This window comes from Cuculus canorus, chromosome 19, assembly GCF_017976375.1.
Source record: "Cuculus canorus isolate bCucCan1 chromosome 19, bCucCan1.pri, whole genome shotgun sequence".
Classification (NCBI taxonomy): Eukaryota; Metazoa; Chordata; class Aves; order Cuculiformes; family Cuculidae; genus Cuculus; species Cuculus canorus.
In genome coordinates, this window is record NC_071419.1 from 2468054 (window position 1) to 2492865 (window position 24812).

The window sequence follows — 24812 nt, forward strand, 5'->3', positions numbered from 1 at the left end:
GGAGGTGTGCCAAGGCCGAGCAGGGCGATTCCCGCGGGATGCGCCAATGGACATTGTACTCATGGGAGCACCCACAGGGTTCCCTTCCTCTTTTTCCCTTCTCTCTCCTCCTGGCCTCTTGCAGAGAATTGAATGTGGAGCCTTAAAAGTATTTTTGTTGCAGAGTATATTTTGCATTAGCTCTAATAGATATTATAATGACTCTGTGCACCTTCTAAAGATTTATGAGTTCAGGTTGCTGCTTGTAATAACCAACTCTTGATATACCCAAGTTGTAATTAATATGTCTGATGTACAATTAAAAAGTCTGCCTTTTTTTTTAACATCACTGGTTCTTTGTATTATCAGGATAATTGAGTTTGGGCCCTGGGGGTCAGCGTGTGCTCCTGGGCAGTGCCCAGTGCCCCCCATGACGCAGCTGGTGCCGCTGGGTTGTACCCCATGCCAGGGTGAGGTGTGCCCGTGCCTGGGGAGAAGCTGTTGTGAAACACAGGAAGATGCAGAGGAGCGAGTGTGGGTGCAGCCCAGCAGGGTGCGGGGACGGTGAGGGACAGGGACATTCGTGGCAAGGATGGGTTTTGTCAAGAGGGGCTGCCCTCACTCGCAGCCCTACTGGTGGGTGAGGGCTCAAAATGGCCCCTCCCCGACTCGGGCATTGCACTACGTAGCGCTGAGGGGCCCAGGGCAGATCTGCCCTGGTGCTGCTCGCTTTGTGTGCTTTGTCCCTTCTCACCAGGTCCCGAGATGGTACCCTGGTTCTTTGGATTTTTCACTGGGAAGTTCCCTCATCTTCTCTTTCACCTTCCCTGTGCAAGCTCTGACGGCTGATGGGGCCCTGTGAGCCCATGGGGACAGCTCGCAATGCCTGCAAAGCACCCTGTACCTCTTTTCCATCAGCCCAAGATGAGCAGCTGTGAGCCAGCATCAGGCTGGAGAGATGCTGGAGAGAGTCACTGCAAACCCACGATGGGCCCTTCCTCCCGCCCAGCTCACTGTGCGCTGTGCCTGCAAACCGTGACACTATGTGATCCTCTCCAGGTAAGAAATGCTCTTGTTTATTCCCTTTCCAGTCACATAAATAACTCAATATTGCTCTCTAAGTTATATTCCATTGAACTATCAACATGAGTGTCCTGTTATAAGCTTACACTTGGCCTGCGCAGAAAGCCCCTGTTCAGGCGTGGGCAGGGTATGTGATGCCTTGGTCCTGCTGGCGCTTGGTTTCCCTGCGCTGGCAGTGGCTGTTGCCTAGCTCGGCCCAGCTCTTCCCGGCTCAGCAGGCAGGGCAAGGTCAGTGCATGTGCTGCTCGTGGCTCCTGGTAAACGCAGCATCTGCTCGAGTTTGCTGTTTCCTTGGATTCTGTATGACTCGAACCAGCATGTTGGATGACAGCAGGAGAGAGCATCAGCCAGCGCACCGCAGGGTGCCTGGCCACATCCTGCTGCCTCCAGGCTGGGAAGTGGGAAGCAGAGCAGGGCAGGATGCTGCGACAGCCGCAGTGGGGAAGCAGGGGGAGGCCAGGATGGGTTTCAGGTGCTGGAGGAGCTGCTGGGGTTTGCCAGGCCAAGGCTGCCAGCTGGCATTTGCTGCTGGGGGCCTGAGACGGCCCCCAAATGCTGCAGTGTCCTGACATGAGCATCTCTGTGTATCCTCATCCCCAATGCTGCAACAGCCCTTGGTGCATGAGCCCTTCCCTACTTTGGCCTCTGCCATCTCCGGGCTGCTCGGTGCTCCCTGGAGCACAGGGTCAGGCTGAGCACAGGATGTTTGGAGTGCAAACAAAATTCCGAATCCCAAGCTTTTGTGTTAGAGCAAACCTGTGAAGATATAAACTGCCTCCCCATGTGTGCATAACTCCTGCCTGCACAGGGGGACCAGCACAGCTCAGCACATTTCTCCTGCTCCCCATGAAAGCAAAGTGCTTTCTGCCCACTTCAGTTAGTCCCGTGGGACGCTTTCCTCTATCCATTTGAGGTAGAGAGGGTTTCCTTGGTCAATAGGCAGACTGATGATTTCAGGAATTTCAAAGGGATGGATGGATCTAAGTGGAAACAGACGGAGAGGAATAGTGTCACCCACAGCGCGGCAGCAGAGCAGACCCGCTCGCAGGCGCAGGAAGCGGAGGTCTCTGCTCCCCGCCGTGCGCGCCAGCCCTGCCCCATGCTCTCCACTGACTTCAAAGCACCCGCATCTTCTTTTGGCCACGTGAGAATTTTGCTTTGAGTATGGGGTTTACCACAGAGCAGCAGCCTGCCAGGGGCCCTGGCCCAGCACTGGCTGTGCTCACCATTCGGTGCTTGGGAAACGCGGGGAAATCTGCCGGGAGGCGACCGAGATAGGAGCAGGAGAATCCTTGTACCCAGTGTGGGTTTATATTCCTGCCAACCTTTTTTTTCTTTTAATGATGCAAAGTCTGGGCTTTTCTGGTTTACAAAGTGCATCAGGAGGACTTAAACCTCCCCTGGGCTCAAGGAACCTGACTCTCAAAGCCTGAGCAGATGGCAGCATACCTTGGACAGGAGACCCAGTGCTCCCGCGGAGCCAGAGCCTCACCTGACGTAGTCGGACAATTCGCCTACTTTGGACGTCCTTGTTTTCACTAACTGTGGAGAGCAGAAAACAAAACTATGCAAAACAAGTCTGGGACAGGGATTTTCATGATATGGGGAATTGTCACTTACCAGCAATATTTCACTGGATTCTTCCAATTCCCCTTTCCAGAAATACCTGGATTGAAAAGAAAAGAAACATCAGTAAATACAGCTTGGGGTGCAGCCCAGCGGGGTTCAGTTTCCCTGCTTGGTGCTTTCTGTACATGGCCCTTCCTTTACAAAATGATGCTCGGGGAGCATCCCTGGCCTCAAAAGGCTGCTGTGCCTGTGACTGAGCAGCCCGGATTCACAGCCCAGAGCCTCCCTGGCTGTGCCAGCCTCAAGAGAGCTGCCATGGGGTGACAACACGGCAAAGGAGCTGGGACTGGGGGGGCCATGGGCTGTGTGTGGTGGCAGTACCACTCAAAAAGAGCGGCCGGGGACAGTGCCTGCAGAGACTGTAGCATGGCTGTAAGCTGGGAGGCAGAACAAGCATCGTCACGCCTTTTTCCTCTTTCCCTGCAGGAGAGGAGATGTACTTCTCGTGAGTCAGATATGACCTTTCAAAACATTTATGTTGACAGAGGGCCACGGTGACTTCATCTGCACACTGGGTTCCTGCGCGAGGAGGCATTCAGAGATGTTGCCTGAGCAGGGTATGCAGGAGAAACCAGCTGAAGCAAGCAGGGCTGGGCATGAGCGACTCTGCTCCAGCTGTCGGGACTTGTAGGAAACAAAGTGTAAGGGCAAGAGGGGTATTATTTGGTTTGCCTTCCTTCAGCAGCCCCAGCTGGGCTCTGGGACAGCCTACGGGGGTGTGTGTGCACTGTAAGGAACCCCTCCTTGCAGGGTCCTGCGCCTGTGATGTGGGACCCTCTCCGCTCCTCCAGCAGGGCCAGGCCAGGGTGCTCCTATGAGCAAGCAGCAGTCCTGGGGCTTTGTTCTTTAACCTCTCTAAAGCGCAATCCCTTTGCATGGATGGCTGAGAATACCTGCGGAGACCACGGCTGTTTGTATTTCAAGGTCAAAGATACTGTTCTTCCTTCCTGAGAGTGCTGTTTAATATTGTAAAGGCCTTTCAAGCTTTTCTTAGCTTCTTTTTAGATCCTTTAAAAACAGGCACGATGTCCTCAGGACCATAAATCACCTTGCTTTTTGCTAGATCTCCACGTAGCTAAGTAACCAAGGAATAAATGGTCCCCACTGGCAGCTGGAGCATCTGTGTTCCTTAATAAACTTAGCGCACTTTGTATGGGTCGGGATCATCTCTACCATCTGCAGCAACAATCAGACCCAGCTGCCTTCTGGAAGCTGCCAACTCTCCCCAAGGCTATGGGGTGTCCATCTCCTCCTTCCTACCCCGGGAGTTTGGTTCTGCTTCCTCTATTGGGGAATATTCAGCCCAACTTACAAAGCCGAGCTCTTCGGTAGGATGTTCACGTAGGCAGCCAGCTTCTTATCCATGATGGCCCTGGATGAGACAGGAGGAGGAGTTAGTGCCTGTCCCCAGCTTGCTGCAGCTCAGTGCTCACCCCCAGCTGTGCCCCCGGCCACCAGCGGCAGCTTTGACATTGGAGATGGAGCATTTGGAGTTAACTATTACTCTGGGAAACAGAGGCAAAGGTGACCTCCAGCCACAGCCGCTTCAGGTCATGTCCTCCTGGCACAGCTCTGGGACAGTCCCCGCTGTCCCTCCCTGAAGCAGGAAGGTTAGGTGTTGCTCCTGGCCTGGAGCATCTTGCGGGACGTGTGCCTGGCACGGTGTGAGGACCCTGCCCACCACCAGCCCGATGCCCATCTCGCTGCAGGGCACCAGGGCAGGGGCTGAGCCACGGGGCTGAGAGAACTGGGGCTGGGATGGACGCAAAGGTGTTTGTTTCCCAGTCCTGTATTTATGCTGTCAAACTGTGCCCCTTACAGAGCAGACGAAATGGGGATCTTGTTAAATTAACAACATCGAGGGTTTTCTACCCAAAACATCCTATAAATCTGAAGCCCCAATGAATTTCTTCCCTCGGGCTGCCTCCTTTAGTTGGGGGCTGATCTGTTATTGCAGAGCTGCTTGGGTCTGCCAGCAGAAGTGATATTTAAGTGATTGAAGAGAACTAAAGCAATCTCAGGGTGGATTTTTAGAAGAACTAGATCAATTGTTGTTTTTTCTGACCACAGCAATATCTGGGCCCTTCTCGCAGAGATGGCAGCCCTGTCCCTCTTGCAGGCAGCTCTCTTACGGGCCCTGCGCTGGTTTTCTTTAACACAGGCACTAATTTGTACCAAGTGCTTTGACAGTGCAAACATTTAACTTCTCGATGACCTTGACTTGCAGAGAAGGCAGGAGCTATGAGATACTGGAATGCTGGATTCAACAACCTGCAAAAATTAACCCTTAGTGAGCTAAAGAATTAAAAACATTCCAGTTAACTACGGTTCAACACGTCCTCCAGAATGCTTTTGGCTCAGCGCAAGTTAAAAATTTATTATCCTTACACCCAGGGTACGGTGCAGCCTGGAGGTGTCTACAAAACAAACTGTAAGAAACGCTTAGATTTCAAAAAGACAGCATTACGAACTGTAAGAACACGGCAGACTGAGTTGCTTGGTCCCTGAATATGAGCAGAAGGAGCACAAGAGGTGCCTTCCCCACGGCTGTGTCCTGAAGATACCCTGGCCAAGGTGATCATGTGCAACTACATCACGCCTTGCAATCCGGCCTCTGACCTGTAAGAAAAGCTGGGCTCTTGTTTGGATGTGCATAAGCTCCTTTGCACGTCACCACTGCCAGTCCTGCTTTCTTTGCCTGTTTGTAGAAGTTTATACCTTGCAACTACGAGCACAAGACAAAGGTGCCCTCGTGGGGCTGCGCAGGCTCTGCTGCAGGGCAGGAAGGAATCGGAAGCAGCCCGGGCACTGAGAGGAAAGCAGCCCTTCCCAATGATCCTACAGCATCTTGCCTCTCCAACAATGCACCGGAGAACCAGTGCCCGGACCCAGCTGACTCGTGAGATTGGGTTTCAAGTTGAAGTACAGCAAGGTGACAGAGATGAACTTCTCTCTGCCGATGGCTCAGAGCAGCCCTGGCCTGAGAGGACCATCTGAGGAGGCTCCAGGTTGTTTGCTTTCACCACATGCAGCCAGTTCGAGGCGTTTAATGCTTGTAGAACATCTTGAGTTAATCTGTAGACCAACATGCTGCAGCAGCATGAGCGGAGATATCCATGCTGCGTTTGTCATGTCAAACACATGGCACCAATCATTTTGTTTTTGCTGCTTGCAACTTCCAAGTCACTTCAGCCCAGGAACCTTTTGATTTGGGTGAGTCCCTTCTAATTGCTTCTGCTCTGTCCTAATAAACCGTGATCCTCACTGAGATCCTGAACTTTGTTCTAGCAAGCTGGGTGGAAAACAAGTGGCCACCATGGCAACGGGTAACGTTAGAAGCAGCTGAAGATGATCTGTGGAAAACATCTGCATAATGCATGATAACTTTGGGCTGGGTACTTAATGTGCGCTGCTTTGTCCCTGACTTACAATAGGCTCTGAATTGAGACAGATGAAATATTAATAAGCTGAAATGCAAAGAAAATTCTATGCACAAATCTAACGCAGAACCAGAGGCTGACGGGCTGGATGGGTGTTAGATGAGGTGTGTGAAGTACAGTGACTGCACCATCCAGCCCAAAGGGATCAGTTGCTCACAGTGGCTCCACGGAGAGGCCACATCTCCTGTGGAGGCTTGGGGATTTCTTCTGAGGATTTTAAGTTTATAGTAATTGAGATGAACTGGGGTAGGACTGGCTCTACAAAGAAGCCAGGTGCTGAATCCTCCCTGCGGCTAGTCTGCTTTCACAAACCTTCAACTCCTCTTCCTTAAAACCAGCAGAATGTTTCCTTGCAGACTGATCCATCAGAGAGAGTGCTCCACTCAACAATGTAAAGAAGGAATAAACATGACAGCACAGGACAAAGGTGTGTGGGAAAATGAGTGTAGAAGCCCTGTGTCATCCTCTACTGCCATCACTCATTCACCCAAATTCAGGAACAAAGGAATAATTATTCCACCAGTAGAAAGACAACCAAAGTGCATGTATCTTAGCAATGGGGAGTGATTTATTTCCGCTCCCTTCCCTGCGAGATAAGGAACAAAGAGTGGAATCCAAACACTTGCAAAGCTGTTAAGTTGAAGCATTTTCAGGAACTGAGGCTCTTTTCACCAGCCAGGTACAATTACTCCTTTTTTTTCAGAAGACATCAAGCAGTGCAGATATTATTCTATCTCAATTTCTTAATACAGTTGCAGCATTTAAAGTGACACAAACTCCCTTTCAGGAACCTGTCAGTTCCTGAACGACTGTTTGGGAGCACTTTACAGAAGATGGGGAATTTTTGGCAAGCGGCAGGGTAGCAGGGAAAACACCGCAGGAGGTGTTGCAGGAAACTTAATGGTCCATCATAAACATTTCCCCAGTCAACAGTTTCAGTAGTTTGAACAAACCATCTATTGAGTCAGGGACTGACAGATGGGTGAAAAAACTCTGCATGCAAAACATCATGCAAAGTATCCCATACATTAAAAGAGGAAAGAAAAACCCTCTCAAGGTAAAGCCCTCATTCTCCGAGGTTTGTCTGGTGAGCAGAGAGCCTCACAAGGGCTTGTTTTGTGTTTGCTGGGGACCACTTTTATTCATTTTGTCCCTCTCCATAAACACTTCACCTGGAATTTGTTATCTATGTTGTTCCAGAGAAGACAGAATGTGGCAGATAGAGAACACGGGGCTGGAGCTTGGTCCATCTGGGGACCCACGGATATAGGGCCACGGCTTTAAAATAGGTCTGGAAAATGAATGGCAGTGGAATCAGCTGACAATTGGCTTGATTTTACTGTGGTGCTGACTTTAGAGGCAATTGTCAGCTTTCTTTCAGAAAGCACAGCTCTTGGTAAGTGGTGGTGTGGTACAGAGAGAGAAAAGGAACAGCATGTGGGGTAGAAGTGCAAAGTACAGAGCGGTACAGCTCCTCTCAAGGGACAAGGAAAGGCTTTCTTCCACAGGAAGCTGCTTTTGAAGGGTTCAGGCAGACAAGCAGGGCAATCGTCTCTGTACCTCGCAATATCCTTGGCGATCTGCTCGTTGAGACAGTTGATGAAGGCAACGGAGTGTGTCCCAGAGACGTAACTGCCGGTGATGGCAGAGTGCAGCTGAAGAGCCAGGCTCCTCAGCACTGGGTACATCAGCAAAGACAGCGTCACCGCCTAAAATCCAAAATACAGGAGTGATGATGTCAGCTGAAATAGTGCATTTTTGTAAAGCAAAGCATTTATTTTATCTGTGGCTCAAGGGAAGCCTCCAGTCTTCTTTCTTGCAACATTACACTAACGCTAGTTGTACTTTAAATGAGAACTGCTCGTGGGGAGAGCCATTCCCCTCCAACCGGGCAAATCCAGTGCTGTGCCAAGTGCTGGGGCAGCAGCGGGGCAGCGCCAGACCTCGGCGGCAGGAGGGCACACCCCGGAGGAGTGGCGTTACAGCTGAATCACTGGCTGCCTCGGTTAAAATACATTTCTACTGCAAAAAGGGGTGAGAAGGGAACCACCAGGTGTGGCTCCCACAGCAAACACCTCTTCTTTCCTGATGCGGACACACAGGCATCGTATGGGGTGAGGTGTCCACTCGTCTGGGAAATGGTGGGGATTGGACCCTCTGCCTCCCTGGAGAGGTGGGAAGGAGGAGAGGACTATATCAGGTAGGGGTCTAGCCATGGAAAACAGATGTGGGCTGGAGCCTGATGTGGGACCAGAGCCACAGGAAGCCTGGGGGCACAGAGAGCTTTCATTCCACCCCATCAGCCCAGCGCCATCGCTCTCTTCTTCTGACAGACCCACCCAGGCTATGATACAGAGTCACACAGCAGGCAAGCGGAGATAAGACTTAAATGCAGGTTTTAAGTTGAATTCACCTTAATTATCTGAATCTAATCGCGAAATTGGATCCTTTCAGGCACAGAAGTCCTAATGGACGCAGCCCAGGTCTGTAGGGCTGTGCCTGTCCTGCCCGGGTGCAGAAAACAGCAACGCTCTCGCCGTGGCCTGGCAGGGCGCTGGCAACAGTTGGTTTTGCTGTACACGAGATGCTATTCCTGGCAAGCTGCTTCGCTGCTCTTTGTACTCACATGCCATAAACACAGTCGCATAAAAAATATATCATTATCTCAGCGGGGATGTTGCTGGAATAGCAAGGTTAATTTGGTGTGCTGAGTAACAGCCGAGGGACGGTGCCCGTACCCGCGCGCTGCTTCAGCACAGCTGCTCTTCTCTTTGTCTTTTGTCTTGTTTTGGAAATAAACAGCATCTGGCCCTTATTCAACCACAGTGGTAAAAAAATGCTTATAAGACTAAGAATATAGTCCTTTTTCTCCCTTGTTTCCGGCCTCCTTTACCCTCTGAAAAACCCTCCTGTTACCAATATCAGAGAGGGGGTTTTTTTTGAAAGATTTAATTAAAAAAAGAATTCTTGCTTGTCACCATAAAGACAGGAGCTCGTTTCCATTTGGAAAATGACTGATGTGCTGTATTGGTTGTCTCGTCTTTTCCAATCCATTTGAGGAAATATTCTTTGTTATTACAATGCTTCTCATGATAATTTTTAGAGCTTCTTTTATGCCTTTTTTTTTTCCCATAAAGCCATTTAACAAATATTATGCAACAAATCCCAGCAGCTACTCAGACAGTTACAAGCCAGAGATCTGCTGGTGTATCTACTTTGCAGATTAGAATGTAATCACGCTCCCTGCTCAGGAAAAAAACATCCAACCTGTTCAGCGTGGCAATCATTAATCTCTTTGGAAGATGTTTTGCATGTGATAAGGAAATCCCCTCAAACATTTATGATTGAATATTAGTACAATCGTAACCACCCTCTGGTTTTTGGGTCGTTTCCCCTGTTTCTTTATGAAAAGAAAGATAAAAGCCTCCTTTCTTCCCCCCCCCACCAATAATTGTGTTTGCCAAAGGATGGTGCAAAGGAAAAGGAGTGAAACTTCAGGATTCCAGCCCGATAAAGTGAATAAAGTCATGACTGCAAAAAAAGTCAAAGTGAACAAAACTGAAAAAAAAAACCCAAACCCACTGTGTTTAAGTATTTAATCAAAAAGCACCGCCCAGCAAAACGATGGGTTTAGAGGGAGACGAAGATTTCTGCAAGGCTCATTTTGGCAAACTAAACTAAAAAACAGCTTTAAAGGGGTTGAAACAACCACGTTAGGACTTTTTGCCTAGTTTTGCTGAGGTTCTGTACAATAAAACCCCAAGCCAGTCATGACTTTTTGCCTAGTTTTGATGAGATTCTGTGCAAAAAAAAAACAAACAAACCCCAACCTCATCCCATCTTTTGGCAATTCCGAGCAAGCTGTGAGCTTTGGAAGTGGGATAAAAGTCCCGTGAGGCTGGCTGCGAGGAGGAGGAGGAGGGTGAGGGTGAGGATGAGGAGGATGAGGTGCAGCCCCCGCCCCGCACTCACCAGCAGCGCGGTGCCGCGGCTCGGGCAGCGCTGGCTCAGCCGCTCCATCGCCCGTTCCCCTCCACCTGCTCTGCCCCGAGCCGGGAGCGCTGCCCGGGAGCCCGCATAACTCCTCCTCCTCTTCCTCCCCGGCTCCTGCCCGCCTGCCTGCCCGGATGGAGAGGTGCCGGGCATCCCCCAGAAATGGGCTTGGAGCCACGGCAAGGGCAAAACCCGCACCAAATCTCTGCCTAGCATCTCCCGGAGAAACCTCTCCCCAATATCTGATGGGGAAACCTTTCCTCGACATCTCCTGGAGAAACCTCTCGAAACCTCTCGCCAGTATCTGATGGGGAAACCTTTCCCAAACATCTCCTGGAGAAACCTCTCGAAACCTCTCGCCAGCATCTGATGGGGAAACCTTTCCCAAACATCTGCTGGAGAAACCTCTCCTGAACATCTGATGGAGAAACTTCTCCCCAACATCTGGTGGATCAATCTGTTCAAAAGCTCCTGGAGAATCCTCTCCCCAATATCTGCTGGGGAAATCTCTGCCCAGCGTCTCCTGGAGAATCCTCTCCCCAATATCTGCTGGGGAAATCTCTGCCCAGCATCTCCTGGAGAATCCTCTGCCCGGTATCTGATGGGGAAACCTTTCCCAAACATCTGCTGGAGAAAACTTTCCCCAACATCTGATGGGGAAACCTTTCCCAAACATCTGCTGGAGAAAACTTTCCCCAACATCTGATGGGGAAACCTTTCCCAAACATCTGTTGGAGAAAACTTTCCCCAACATCTGATGGAGAAATCTCTCCCCAGTATCTCCTGGAGGAACCTCTGCTCATTATCTGATGGGGAAATTTTTTCCCAATATCTGCTGGAGAAATCTCTCCTCAGGATCTGCTGGAGAAAACTCTCCCCGGCATGTCCTGAAGAAACCTCTCCACAACATCTGATGGGGAAATCGCTCCCCAGCATCTCCTGGATAAGTCTGTCTACAATATCTTCTGGAGATATCTCTCCCCTACACGTGATGGAGAAGCCTGTCCACAACATCTGATGTGGAGATATCTCCCCAAGGTCTGATGAAGAAACCTCTCCACAACATCTGAAGGAGAAATCTCTCCACAACAGCTCCTGGAGAAACATCCTGGAGAACAACAGCTGTTACATCTCCACAATGTCTGATTGTGAAATCTGGCCACAACATCAGACAGAGAAACTCTGCCCCTCTGCTCCTCTCTGGTGAGACCCCACCTGGAGCCCTCAGCCCAGGGAGGACATGGATCCATTAGAGGGAGTCCAGAGGAGGCCACAGAGATGAACCAAGGGCTGGAGCCCCTCCTGTGCGAGGACAGGCTGGGAGAGCTGGGGTTGCTCAGCTTGGAGAAGGCTGCGGGGAGACCTTAGAGCAGCTTCCAGTGCTGAAAGGAGCTCCAGGAAAGCTGGGGAGGGGCTCTTGATCAGGGAGGGCAGGGATAGGATGAGAGGGAATGGTTTTAAACTAAGAGAGAGGATTTAGACTGGATATAAAGAAGAATGTTTCCACAATGAGGGTGGGGAGGCCCTGGCCCAGGTTGCCCAGAGCAGTGGTGGCTGCCCCATCCCTGGAGGTGTTCAAGGCCAGGTTGGATGGAGCTTGGAGCCCCTGATCCAGTGGGAGGTGTCCCTGCCCATGGCAGGGGTGGGACTGGATGGGCTTTCAGTTCCCTTCCCACCCAGACCACGGTGTGAGGCAGTGACACCCGGCAGCGTCGCGAAGCTCCGCCCCCAGCACGACCACGCCCCCTCCGAAATAACCACGCCCCCTCCGCAATAACCACGCCCCATCGACAGAGGCCACGCCCCACTGCACAAACAGAGCGATGGGGCGTGGCCACGCCCCCTGGTCCAAACAATCAAATCAGCGCGGAGGGGGCGTGGCCCCACCGCACCTGCCCCATCCCGTCCAATCAGAGATGAGAGGCGTGGCCTCGCTCCACACTGTATAATCAGAACGAAGGGGCGTAACCTCGCGTCTGCCTCATTTTATCCAATCAGCGCGGAGAGGGCGTGTCGCGGCCGCCATTTTGTCGCGGCGGAGGCGGAAGGGGCTCGTCGCCGGCTGAGCCCGTTGGCTGCGCGCGGTGCTCGGCGCGGCCCCCGCGGCCCAAGATGGCGGAGGCGGTGTCGGAGCTGTTGGAGCGCGCGGCGCGGCGCCAGGCCCGGCTGGAGGAGCTGCGCGCCCTGCGCCTCGCCCTGCAGGGCCTGCCCCCCGCCGCCCTCCGGCCGCGCCTCGCCGAACGCCACCTCGCAGCGCTCTTCGGCCTCCTCAGCGCCGGCGACCGGTGAGCGGCGGCACCGGCCGCCTCACCGCTCCTCTTCCCCCCTGTTCCGCCTCGGGGCTGAGGGGGGAGCGGGCGGTGCCCTCCCCTGCTGCAGGGATCGGGTTTGGTTTGGTACAGGAAGTGGTTACTGGTAGAAAATGTGGACTATCTTTGATCTAAGCTAAAATACAGCTCAGCTTCATCTACGCAGCTGTAATTGTTGAAAGCGAGAATCTCCCTCTGACAGCATTTTTTTTCTTTCAAACTACTTTTCCAGATGCTGCTTATTCATTTAAGTCCGATAGAGCTGGTTTCAAATCAGCAAGAGTTTTGACTGTTGTGAAGTTCATAATCCAAGAAGTAGTTGCTGTTACAAAAGTGGAATATTTTTGATCTAAGTTAAAGTACAGTTCAGTTTCATCTACTTAGTTATGTTTTTGAAGGCTAGGATGTTGCTCTGACAGCGTGTTTCCTTTCAAACTGCTTTTCCAGGCAGTGTTTATTCATTGAAATGAGGCAGAGCTGGCTCCAAAGCTCCAAATCGGCAACAATTTTGACTGTTGTCCAGTCTGTAATCCTAGAAGTAGTTGCTATTACGAAAGTGGAATATTTTTGATTTAACTTAAACTAGAGCTAAGGTTCGCCTAAGCAATTGCATTATTTTGAAAGAATGTCCCTCTGAGACCATGTTTTCTTTGAAGCACTGTTTGAGAAGGCAAGGTCGGACAGACAGCTCATTCTAAGGTCTGAATTAGCAACAAGAGTTTTGACTCTTGTAAAGTTCATAATGTCGTTAAGATTGGTCCTTTGGAAGTAACAGAATATGCGTAAGATTTCTGGGAAAATCTATACATATGCGTATAAGTGGGCAATACGCTCTGTCCCCAGCTCTTGTCTTGCTGCACGATTGTTGGAGATCACTCCTTGGTTTGCCCAGGCTTGATTAAAGGGTGCTCACTTTCTAAATCTCTAAAGCCAGTCTTGGAGAGCTGATTTGCTGGCATTTCTGATATCAAGGGCTGGCCTAGATGAGCATGTCAGTGGTGTCCGCCTCCTGAAGGGCTTGGTTTTATCTTTTTCCTGCCCAGGGAGCAGGTGTCTGCCTGTGTTTCCATCCTGGAAAGGCTTCTGCCGGCCCTGGACCCACTCTACATGATCCAGAACCTCAGAGAAGAGCTTCAGAAAGGGCTTTTCCACCCTGATGACTCCGTGAAGATCCTCACCATATCGCAGGTATGGGGTTTTCCCCTAGGAAGAGCGGGTAGGGCTCTATCTGAGCTAGGCTGGGTTAGTCCTAATCTGCTACTGCTATTCCGTGGCCTCATTTGTAGACAAAAGCATCACGTTGAGTTTTATTTGCAGGAATGCTCTTACACACTTGCACTTTTGGATAAATACAATGCAGTGTGTTGGTATACAATGCTTTATGCCGTGTATCTTAAATGTAATGTATAAAACTGTGTCTCAATACAAGTAACTTGTAATCGAATCTCTCGTGTTCCAGATAAAGCTTTCTAATCCAGCACTGACAGCAGGTGCTGTAAGGATTAACTGCAGCAACATTTTGATATTCAGGATACTTTAAAGAGTATTGTAGAAACACTGAAGAGAAGTAGGTTATAGTAACTTGACATTTGTTGCGTTAATTTAAAGGAACAGAATGGTGGAATGTTGTTTAGAATGGAATTCTAGAGGTTTCAGCCCCAGCTAAAAGCAGGGCGTGCTTTGCAGCAGGCTCCTTGGGGTATTTGCCAGTTGAGTTTTGAGTAGCTTAAAAAATGGTGCTTCTGTCTGGGTGGCTGTTCCATTTTTTTTTTAATGTCCTTATGGTGAAAAAAAGGTCTGCTTTAATGTTGTTTTCTGTAATTATTAAATCATGTCTTTAGGTTGGGAGGATTGTTGAAGATTCAGATGCTGTTACAGAAATTCTCAACAATCCCGAACTGTTGCGACAAATAATAAATTGCATTGGTGGAGAGAAAATAGCAGTGGCTAAAGAGGTAAGCCTTGCTTTTTCTTTTCTTCCTTCTACAAACTGATGTAGACACTGCACAATACACCTTTTCTGCTGTGTCAGAGATGACAGCCTCAGCTCCTCTTTGAAGAAAAGAGTGCTTGTGTTTCTTGAAAGATGTTACTAGCGTGAAGGTGCCGCAAGATCAGAAGTTATAGATGTGATATAAACTTTAGCTAGAACTGTTACCTTCCAGTAGCTTTCAATGCCGAAGCGGACTCATAGATCTGAGTTTAATGCCAGACTTGGATTGCAGTAAGTGTAACAGGCTTTTGTCAACCATACAGTAATTCTCCTTGAAAAGGGAATTGCAATTGAAATTGTAGCTGTATAACATGATTTAGCCTGTTAGTTTCACTGTTCCTTGCTAAGTCAGATCATCTTGGATTTTCTTGTCTGTTTTCCTCATAAGAAGTTGCTGTTCTTTGTTTGCAGGCCATCAAATCTCTCTCAAGAATAGCACAGACGCAAGAAGGCTTAGAGGCTTTATTTGTGAGCAGTTTGTTGAGTGACTTGAAAAATGTCATGGCAACAAGTGATATTGTTCGATACAGAGTGTATGAGGTAGGAATGCAATCAGTGTTAACATTTGAATGACACGATACTGCCGTTCTCTTGAACTGTGTTTCTGAATTACAACCTGTTCTTTATGGCTTACTTCTGAGTTAGTATTCATCATGGCTTTACAGACTTTAACCTTCTGAAGAAAAGAAGACTGTGAGTGCAAATCAAATGCCGTAAACTTGGAACTCTCCATGAACTTACTTGTTCCAGGCAAACATTTAGATTAATTATGAAAACAGTCATGAAATTCTAGATTTAATATACAAATGGCTGGTCAGCCTTCTCAGTTATGTATGGCCATTACTGTGAATTGTTAACATTATAATGTTTTTTTTAACTATCCTCTTTTTTCTGTGCTTGTGCTCAGTTAATTGTTGAGATTTCTTCAGTGTCAGCAGAATCGCTAAATTACTGTGCAAACAGTGGATTAATATCAGAGTTAATTGGAGAGCTGACTGGAGATGATGTGCTGGTCAGGTATGTTGGTACTTAGTTTGCTGAAGGGATTTTCCCTGTGGTTAAAATGCTGATGTACAGTCTCAACCGTCTTTAAACACGTTTCTGTTTCTCGTGAAGCCCTTTTCAGGAAAACACTTTTCCTGCCTCTTGTTAAACAGCCTTGAGTGTAAAATACTGTGTACTTAAATCTAAGAACCAACTGTACAGTTAAAGGAAAGTAGCTGAGTGAGTTTGGAGGAGGATTGGATGGTTTGAGTTAGTTTTGGGTGTTTTTTTGTTGTTTTTTTCCTGTTATTTTCTTAATCACAGAGTACTTCAAAACCCCATCTGAAATAGGCCAAAATAACTCTTGGTCTGTTACAGAGCAACGTGTATCGAGATGGTGACCTCGCTGGCCCATACTCCACAGGGACGTCAGTATCTTGCTCAACAAGGAGTTATCGATAAAATCTCGAACATCATCGTTGGTGCAGAGTCTGATCCTTTCTCGGGCTTCTATTTGCCAGGTTAAATAATACATTTCTTGCTTCTAGTGTTTACTGCTTGCTTTTATTAATGAGATAAATTGGGAGGATTATTAAGCCACTCTTTTGGAAGTTCATGCATATTTCTTAATATTGGAACACCTGTGTTGGATGTGTACAAAAAATGCTGAAGGACAGACACGTGTTCAGTGTAGTTCGTTAACAGTGGGGGCACAGATAGGCTCTGGAGAGACTCCACCATGGTTGGAAGTTTGTGCCACTGTAGTTTGGTATTTTTATGAATTCAAGAACAGCAGCTGTTAAGTCATGAATTAAGTAACCTCTGAAATACTGGTGTGTTCCTTAGCTCTGCCCTTATTCCAGTGCCTTTCACAAATAGTATTGAGATTGAATAACACTAATTTAGCCGTGAAATAATTGTACCATTAACATGTTTCATTTGATATTGCTAAAGTTATTGTTCCTCTGCTCTGAATGGTTTTGTCGTCATCTTCTCTCAGGTTTTGTTAAATTTTTTGGGAATCTGGCTGTTGTAGACAGCGCACAGCAGATCTGTGAACGATACCCTGTCTTTATGGAAAAAGTCTTTGAAATGGCAGAAAGTCACGATCCGACCATGATTGGAGTGGCTGTGGACACGCTAGGAATCCTGGGATCAAATGTGGAAGGCAAACAGGTTTTGCAGAAGACCAGTTAGTATTGTTTTTTGTTCTTTAATGACACTTTCTCAGTATGTCATAATATAAAACAGTAAACTGTTTTGGTATAGTAAAGGAACTGAAAATGTATTTATCTAATGAACAAGTGTGTCTGGAGAGCTGTAGTATAGCAGGTAAAGTATTTAAGTGTCTGGCCGGGCACGGCAGTGTGAATGCCTGGCAGCTAGAATTCTGCGATTGCAAGCGTCTTTTCTAGCGAGCTGCATCATACGAATCATCAGTAGACATGTTATTTTAGATTACTGTTTCTACTGATGTCATGACCTTCTCGTCAGGGTTAGAAAGATAGGAACTATTGTGTAATGATACTTTCTGTAAAGACTGTGTTGTTTCTCTTAATATAAAACTGCTCAGAGGATTCAAAATGGGTGCTGGGCTTCTTGTTGCTAGTCGAAACTTTGGGTTTCTTGAGTGAAAATCTGTGTTAGTGGATATCTGTTGGAGCGTTACAGCGTGGGGTTGAAGATTCTGAATTACAAGTGCAGTAGGGTCCACGCTTCCCAGGATTAATTATCTGTGACGCAATTTCCTTTTTGGAAACGCTTGGATAGTCTGAAGAATTAACATAAAAGCTTTGGATTTGTCTGTCTTAGATAAATGTGAAGCAAAGAGAATCTTACATTGTTTTTTATTATAGTAGGTCAAAAAGTTGCCTTTCTCAGATATAACGTGACTGACAGGTAACTGTATTCCTGTAAAGATCTGTCTGAATTGATGCAAAGCACTCTGTTTTTATTTTCAAAGGAAGCAGATTTCAAAATCTATTAAACAGGATAGGGAACCAGGCAAAGAATGCCCCCACCGAGCTGCGACTTCGATGCTTGGATGCAATTTCATCTCTTCTTTACTTGCCTGTAAGTTTGTGGTTTGGTTTGGTGTAATTTTTGTTTGGTTGTTTTTTTAAATCTACAAGAAGGAAATTATTGTGCACCTGACTGATTGTGTAAGGACCTTTTGCAGCATCCAGTTTAGGTAGAAGTGGTAACCTTGTAGTGTTTCCAGTCTTTACTGTTTTGAAATTCCCTGGTTTTGTTTTCTGTAAAGTAGGAGTTTGTTTGTAGGAAGCCAGGTGTTCTGCAGTTTGTTTATAAAACATGAAATCAAGACAATATTGGCAAGGGAATCAGAGGAAGCAGTTTAATTTTCTTGTGCTTTAAAAGGGATAGTGCTGAACTGCTCTAATTCCTCTGTATGTTGTTTAGATCCAGTGATTCTGGTTTTAGTAGTGTAGCTGTAAGGGAGCAAGTAAGCCATTTTCATATCTCAGCACAGTGCTTATTTAAATCTGTCCTCCAAACTAATGAAATACAGAAGGCCATTTCTTCCTTCATGAAAATACGTTGAAAATGTAAACTATTTCAGTTCAATCTGCTGATGGTTTGTTTAAAATAACTTCTTTAACTGTTGAGCATGTACTCTCGACCTGAAAGCTTTTCATAACCCTAACCAAACTCTCGTTTTTGTACACGCTGTGCATAGCCAGAGCAGCAGACAGAAGACCTCTTAAGGATGACTGAATCCTGGTTCACATCCTTGTCCAGCCAACCGCTGGAACTCTTCAGGAGCATCAGTACTCAGCCATTCCCTGATCTCCACTGTGGGGCTTTGCGAGTATTTACTGTAAGTGCTTTTTGTTTGATCAGGTAATGAATTGCATTGCCATTCAGTCTTTTTTTTTTTTTAAGTGAATGCCACAAAGTTCTTCTTGAAGCCCTGGAGTGTTCAGAAATAAGGCCTTCTTCATTGTGGCTATTTAAATAATGCAGCAGACGATGTCACACCTGTAGTGCTTATTTTCTTATAAATTGGAGAGACCAAAAAAAAGCAACAGCTGTGCCCTGGGGCACTGCTTCAGTATCAGAGGCACTGCTGTGATAATTCACTTAAAATTTTAAAGATAAGTGCTGAGCTCTTCCTCCTGCAAGGTTAAACCCTGCTGCTCAGTTCGAGTGGTGGTTTTGCGGATACTATGTAGAATGAATATCCCATTTCATTTTTTCTGTTCCTTTGCTGTTTATGTAACAGCTTACTGTGCAACTGTTTTCTTGAGTTTTTAAATGGAGTGTATCCCCCCCTTCCCCTCTTTTGTCTTCATCTTTAGGCTATTGCAAATCAACCGTGGGCCCAGAAGTTGATGCTTGACAGTCCCGGGTTTGTGGAATACATAGTAGACAGATCTGTGGAGCCTGACAAAGCCTCGAAGGATGCTAAATATGAACTGGTTAAGGCTCTTGTAAACTCTAAAACAATCGCGGAAATCTTTGGCAATCAGTATTACCTGAGGCTGAGGGCCTACTTGCATGAAGGCCCGTACTATGTTAAGGCAGTTTCTACTACGGCTGTGGAGGGAGCAGAATAATGTTGTTGATGTCTTGGTCCCCTTTGTTGCAAACCGTGTTACTGACGTGTGCGTGTAGACTCCCCGCACTGGAGTCTTTTGGTTGTCTCTTTAAGGGAACGTAAAGCACTTGGGCTCTCTTTGAAATGAGTCATAAAAACAAATCAAAACCTATAGGGCACAGGATAGTTTCCCATAGAATGTTATGGCAGAAGTTCTTTGTGCCGTCATGAGACGGGTACCCAAAGTAAGTGCTCTGGCAGCTGTGGGCTGTGTCTTATTTTGCGGAATTTATCAGTGTTTAGTTGAATTGATTGTGAGTTTGGAGTTGTCTCAGTAGATCACCATTCAATTAAAAAAATTCAAATACCAAAACATCTTGAAATTTGTAACCTCTGATGCTGTCACAGGTTCTTTTTTAATGTTTTTATATCTGCCAAAGCTGGCACTCCTGTGAAATGTGCTCCTTCAGCCAGTTGTGTTCTATCAGAAACCCTGTTGGTAAGAACAAGCTTGTAACATTCTGCCCACATGAGGGAGTATGAACGGGATTCTCTTCTGTTTTCAGTTTGCTGAATATAAGTCTTGCTTGAATAAAAATCCTGAATACTGTTTACATTTTATGCTGAGGATGAAAAAAAAGCTTTTAGCCCTTTTAAAAACAAGTGAATACAAGCTGTAGTGTACAAAAAACAAATTGGGAGCTTTGTCTCCCTCATTTGTTGTATGGTAGCTTGGTTTACTTACTCAAGAGGAACGTGCGCTGTGGCACTACAAATCTGTTTCTGAACCAAATCTTAACTTGTTTACACTATTTTTTAACAGATGTTTTTTAATTTTAGATGTTATTTAAAAAATGTACGATTTTAGTTGCCTGAGTTAGAGTAAAAGGGGTAAGAAGATAAAGCTTTCATATTTAAGAGTCTGAACTGAATTAGGAGGATGAAAATGTTGTACCTTAAGTTGTGCACCTTCCTCTGAAGGTGGTTACCTCACTGCGGGTGAGATTCAGGAGTAGCTGGGCCACTGCTCACTCTAGAGACTCATGATGTGTCTGAGTCTGTGAACAAAGACCACAATGTACTTTATACAAAAGATTTATATTATTTTTGTTGAGGACATAAGAAACAAATCTGAGGAATTGCTGGGGAAGAGCGTAGTAAAACATGAAATTAGTACTCTTGGGGTTATTTTAGTAGTGTATCAAGGCAGATACACCTCTATGGAAAGTATTGGCCCCGTGTCCCCATGCTGCCAAGTGAAGCAGGATGATCTCGTCACACGGTAACTCTTTTCTTGCTTGTAGTAGCTTTGAGCTGCAGTGGAGGTGATGATATTGCCTGCCAAAAATTGCTGGCAAGGAGTCAGAGTGGGCTCAGGGCTCAGAGGAGCAGGGTATTTGGGAAGATCCCTTAATGTTTAATAAGCTACGAATGCAGGTGATCTGCCTTGTTGCTTATGATCTAATATGTACAGAAGTTGTCATCCAACATTATACTGCTGCTGATGCTTTCATCCTAGATGTGCATAATAAACATCTGCTAGTGGGAAACACGGTACACAGCATCTCGTTTGTGAACAGAGAGCACGGAAGCTGCATGAAACCTGTCTCCAGTAAAAACATGAAAGCACTAAGAAGGAAATGAAGAGAGTATCGAAGTCCTTAGTTTGTACTCATATTGGACAGTTCAGCTTTGTTATTTTAGGTGACTGTTCTCATAGAGCTGTATGAGCTGTATACTAAAATGTCAGTGAAAGAAATCAATCTATAAACCTTTTCTGCAATTCATGAGTGTCTTCCCTGTGTGTTTTCAGCTGTTGCTTTTGAAGGCCACTCTGTGTGCTAAATCTTTAGCATTTGCTTTGCATGGTACTCTTGCCAAATACAATATTTTAGAATACACAGAGATGACAAAGATTTTTATGTATGCACATATGCTTTATTTTGTTGAGCTTGGAGCTCAACATTCCGATTAATTGATCAGATGCTTACCCATAATTATTCATGTGTAGTTCCCTGCCCATCCTGCATATCTCCGTATGATTTACTTGTTGCTGGTGTCTTGGATACAATGGAGAAGTTTGTGTGGTGTCCCCAGCCTGCTCCCCGCAAAGTAATGAGTGGATATAATTGAGTTAAAACCAGAAATGGAATGGTGGAGAGCAAGAATTGAGATAACACACTAAACTTGGAACCATAGAATGGTTTGGCTTGGAAGGGACCTTAAAGATCATGCAGTTCTGCCCCCCTGCCATGGGTAGGGACACCTCCCACTGGGTACGGGTGCTCAAAGCCTCATCCAGCCTGGCCTGGAACACCTCCAGGGATGGGGAAGTGTTCTTGTGGATTTGATGAACTTGGTTTTAAAAAAACCAGAACCCCAAACCAAAACACATTGTTTGACCCTGGTTAACAAGCAGCATAACTTGAGAACTGTGGGTCCTTTGGAGCATGTCCTGCAGTCACAGCCGGAAGAGTGAGCGGTGCCCTCAAAGGTGGTGTGTGTGTGAGATTGTTGGACAGTTAAGTTGGATTTCTTGTCTAGACTCCCCCGGGCTGTTTACCTGAGCGGTTCCCATGATGATCCAATGTCTATTCCCTCGTTCTACTGGTGCTGTAAAACAGGTTGCTCAGAAGCAGCTCCCTTTGTGACTAAATATTTGAGAAGTAGATGATTCCTCACTTGGGTGGAAATGTGGATGGAGTTTTAGCATAAGGTAGAGGACTTCAAAGACCTGGAAAACAGTGGAGACGGATGAAGTTTCTTGGAATACTTTTTTAACTTGTATGCATGCACTTGTAGGTGCTTGGGTAGCTGGAGTACATCCAGTTCTCTTGCGGCTGAAACAACTGTAGCATTGAGAATTGATTTGCTGTTGAAGGGAAGAGACTGACTGAGGCAGTTGTTACTACTGAGTGTGAGCAGGAGAGAACGGCTGGTAAAGGAAAATTGAGGCTTTCTTCACAGAAGTTAAATCTTAATTGACGAAATGAAGAACCTCATTTTTAATTCTATCAAAATTAAGCTGTTTGAACTTATCAATGTAGGTCAAAACCCTGCAGGACACCAGACTGTAGTAAGTTTCCAGTAATGAGCAATCTTTCCCATCGCTTGTTTCTCTCCAGTCTTTATATAACTCGTCCTCTTTCATGTTGGAAGAGGTGAAAATGAATTTATAGCAGCATCGATTGTAGCTGATGTGCTTTTCCCCAGAAAACCGAGAGCTGTGAATGGGAGTGATACCAGCTTTTTTAGCACAGATTCCAACAAAGATATCGGGGGGCACTGAAACCAGCAGCTCCTTGGCGGCCACGTACACCTTGCGAGCGACATCCTGGGACATGACGAAAGCACTCCCGTCGCAGTAATCTGGGTAAAACTCTTCTGAGTATTGATGGAGGGGAACAAAGCCAGGGCTCTCGGGGTCTCTGTCAGGCTCTCCTTGGTGAATGACCCTCCCGATGTAAACATCCTCTAGCTGCGTTAAGCTAAGCAAGTATCCAACCAGGCTTGGAATACCGAGAAACATGTCTTCATCTGTTTTAAGAATATACCTTGCGTGGGGACAGAAAGTCACTGTCCACTCTATGCTCATCAATATCTTCTCTGTTTGCGTCTCAGGAGAATCGATGAAGCTGCCTTCAATAATGTCTCTGTGCTTTTGAGACTCTTCATTGATCTCCAGCTGGGTGGTTACCAAAGCTGACTTTCCTAAAGCAAACAGAGTAAGGACAGCATAACCTCTGGCGTCTGTCACATTGCCCCATGTCTGCCTGATCACGTTGCGCCATGTCCTGTTTTCTGGGCTACTGCAGACAAGAACGAGCAAAAATATCTCTTGGTCAGGGCATGTTGCTTCACTGCTGACAGTGTGAGACAGATTGGCCTTTAAGGGATCCAGATCTAGCTTCCTGGCCCTCTCCCTTATTTCAAGAGCCTTTGCATCAGTGTAAGAAAGAGGTAATGAGTGCAGGAAGTATTCCTCCAGTAAATCTGCTCCAAAAAGCAGCACATGGAAAAGCAAGACATTAAAGAGAATGAAGCACCACTGGTGAGTCCGGAGCCTGCAGAGTGTCAGCTGGGAAGAGAAGACATGGATGCTGAATTCTCTTGCTACTAGAACAGAAAGGCTTTCCTTCATTTTATAATGCATTCATGCAAAACAGAACCATGACTTTTAGACTGTGGTCTTTGTACTGTTAGAGTAAGTCTTGTTTCCTCCCAAGAACTGAAGAAGCCCTAACTCTTGTGGCACAGTGAGATCCTGAGCTGAGAAGGACATTACCATGCTGTAGTTCAGAATGCCCCTTTCTGTGCATCCACACATGGAAATACTGAGGAATAACTCACTATTTTCTGTTTTTAATCTGTTACTGAAGGTCTGAGATGCTAATGAGAACACGTGCTGTTAAAAAGCCTCGTGAAAGCTGGCAGAATAAGAAGCCAAAGCTCTTATCCCCTCTGTCCCAGAGGAAATAGCCTTGTGCCGGCCTCTGCTGTGGCTGAGCAACGAGCCGAAGCACTTACCTGCATGGTGGTGGGAGATCTCCCCGCAGCAGGGTCTGCGCTCGCCGCGGAGGCAGTTTCTCCCCGGCAGCGTCTGTATCTGGGTCTGTGGGATTGAGTTACTGCCCAGTACTCAGAGACGATGGCTTCCACCTCAGCTGCAGGTGGGGAGGAAAGGTGATCCCAGGGGATGCTCAGGTTGCAGCTGCATAAAACACAAAGGAAGCAAAATTCTACCCTTTCACTTTATTAATTTCTGATGCTTGAGGTTTGGTCTCTGAGAAATGAAGGAGTGAAGGAATGCTAGAGCTCACTTGATGAAAGGGAGCCCCTGAAACCGATGTGGACCTGTGCTGGGTTTGCCTGTTCCTTGCTGGTTCCGTGTCCATGGCAGTTGCCCCCTGTGCTGAGCGCTCTGCACCTCCGAGGTGGAGGTTTGGTGTGTGAACGTGCAGGTTTGCCTGATGTTGGGGACCCATTGGAGGTGGAGGGCACCCCACGGTGGGTGCTGCCGGGCCAGGCTGTCCGTGGCACGCGGGAGCAGGCTGAGCACGGAGAGCGGTGCACTGGGGCTCTCCCTGTGCTGGGGGAGCTGGAACCCCACTCCAGGGACCTTGATGGGGTGTCCATTACTTCTGGAGCTGAGGAAGATGTAGGGCATCATTTAATACCAGATGTATTTTCAAAGAGACCCTCAGAGCAAGGTGTGAAGAAGGGGCTGTGCAGGCAGAGAGCTTGTGGCCGGGAGGTTTTGAGCTGTTCCCTGACCTCTTGCTCCTCCAGCATCCATTTATTGGAGCGGGGATGTGAACTCTAGTGAGCTGGTTTGAACGGTCCTTTGCTTTCTGTCCTCACGTCATTCTGTGGTTTTAAATGACTATATGGATTCATGCTTTTGTGGTGGTTGCGTGTCTCGGTGAAGAGCTGTGCTGATCCACCCCTGGAGAGGCTCCTGCCTTTGGTGGTCACCTCGGCTGTGCTGGAGCCTCCGCGTGTTGATGTTGGCGCAGCCATGGGCTGCATTGGAGCTGACTGGGCTGGGGAGCCACAGGGGACTGGAAGTGCTGGAGGGGGGAAGTGCCAAAGTCACCACAAACAGGATGGAGGTGTCAGCAGGAGGGAGAGTGGAGTTTGGCAGCTGCTCTGTAAGATGTGGCTCCTGCAGAGCACTGAGGGGAGAGGGGCTTGCAGGTCCCAATCAGTCCTTTTGGGAGGGCAAGTGGGGGGGCTGGATGATGGCAGTGATGCTGTTTGATGGGCAAATTGTGGTGGGAGGTGTCGGCCTTTATCAGCAGAAGCGTGGGAACTCCAGCTTCCGTGTCAGAGCGGAGAGACTG

The 24812-nt window shown here is 47.3% G+C and overlaps 3 protein-coding genes across 4 annotated transcripts; 1 reads left to right on the forward strand and 2 right to left on the reverse strand.

Moving 5' to 3' along the window:
- Positions 1-1033: 1033 nt before the first annotated feature.
- Positions 1034-10220, reverse strand: LOC104066848 (protein CutA homolog). 2 transcript variants are annotated; one of them, XM_009569524.2, is made up of 6 exons: positions 10104-10220; positions 7692-7840; positions 4004-4063; positions 2683-2728; positions 2555-2604; positions 1034-2042 (listed from the first exon to the last, which is right to left on the reverse strand). In XM_009569524.2, exons 1-6 carry the CDS (start codon positions 10149-10151, stop codon positions 1940-1942), a joined length of 456 nt encoding a protein of 151 aa, XP_009567819.2. In that variant the 5' UTR covers positions 10152-10220; the 3' UTR covers positions 1034-1939. The 2 variants fall into 2 exon arrangements, with proteins under 2 accessions (XP_009567819.2, XP_053940296.1); XM_054084321.1 differs by having other exon boundaries at positions 2512-2604.
- A 1915-nt stretch (positions 10221-12135) lies between these two features.
- On the forward strand, positions 12136-20795 carry PSMD5 (proteasome 26S subunit, non-ATPase 5). The gene is made up of 10 exons (XM_054084473.1): positions 12136-12409; positions 13477-13621; positions 14275-14388; positions 14838-14966; positions 15334-15443; positions 15789-15931; positions 16411-16602; positions 17374-17483; positions 18109-18249; positions 18731-20795. The coding sequence occupies exons 1-10, from the start codon at positions 12237-12239 to the stop codon at positions 18986-18988; spliced, it is 1515 nt and encodes a 504-aa protein (XP_053940448.1). The 5' UTR covers positions 12136-12236; the 3' UTR covers positions 18989-20795.
- Positions 20796-21789: 994 nt separating this feature from the next.
- On the reverse strand, positions 21790-23118 carry B3GALT9 (beta-1,3-galactosyltransferase 9). The gene has a single exon (XM_009569638.2). The coding sequence runs from the start codon at positions 23108-23110 to the stop codon at positions 21947-21949; it is 1164 nt and encodes a 387-aa protein (XP_009567933.2). The 5' UTR covers positions 23111-23118; the 3' UTR covers positions 21790-21946.
- Between the last annotated feature and the right edge of the window lie 1694 nt (positions 23119-24812).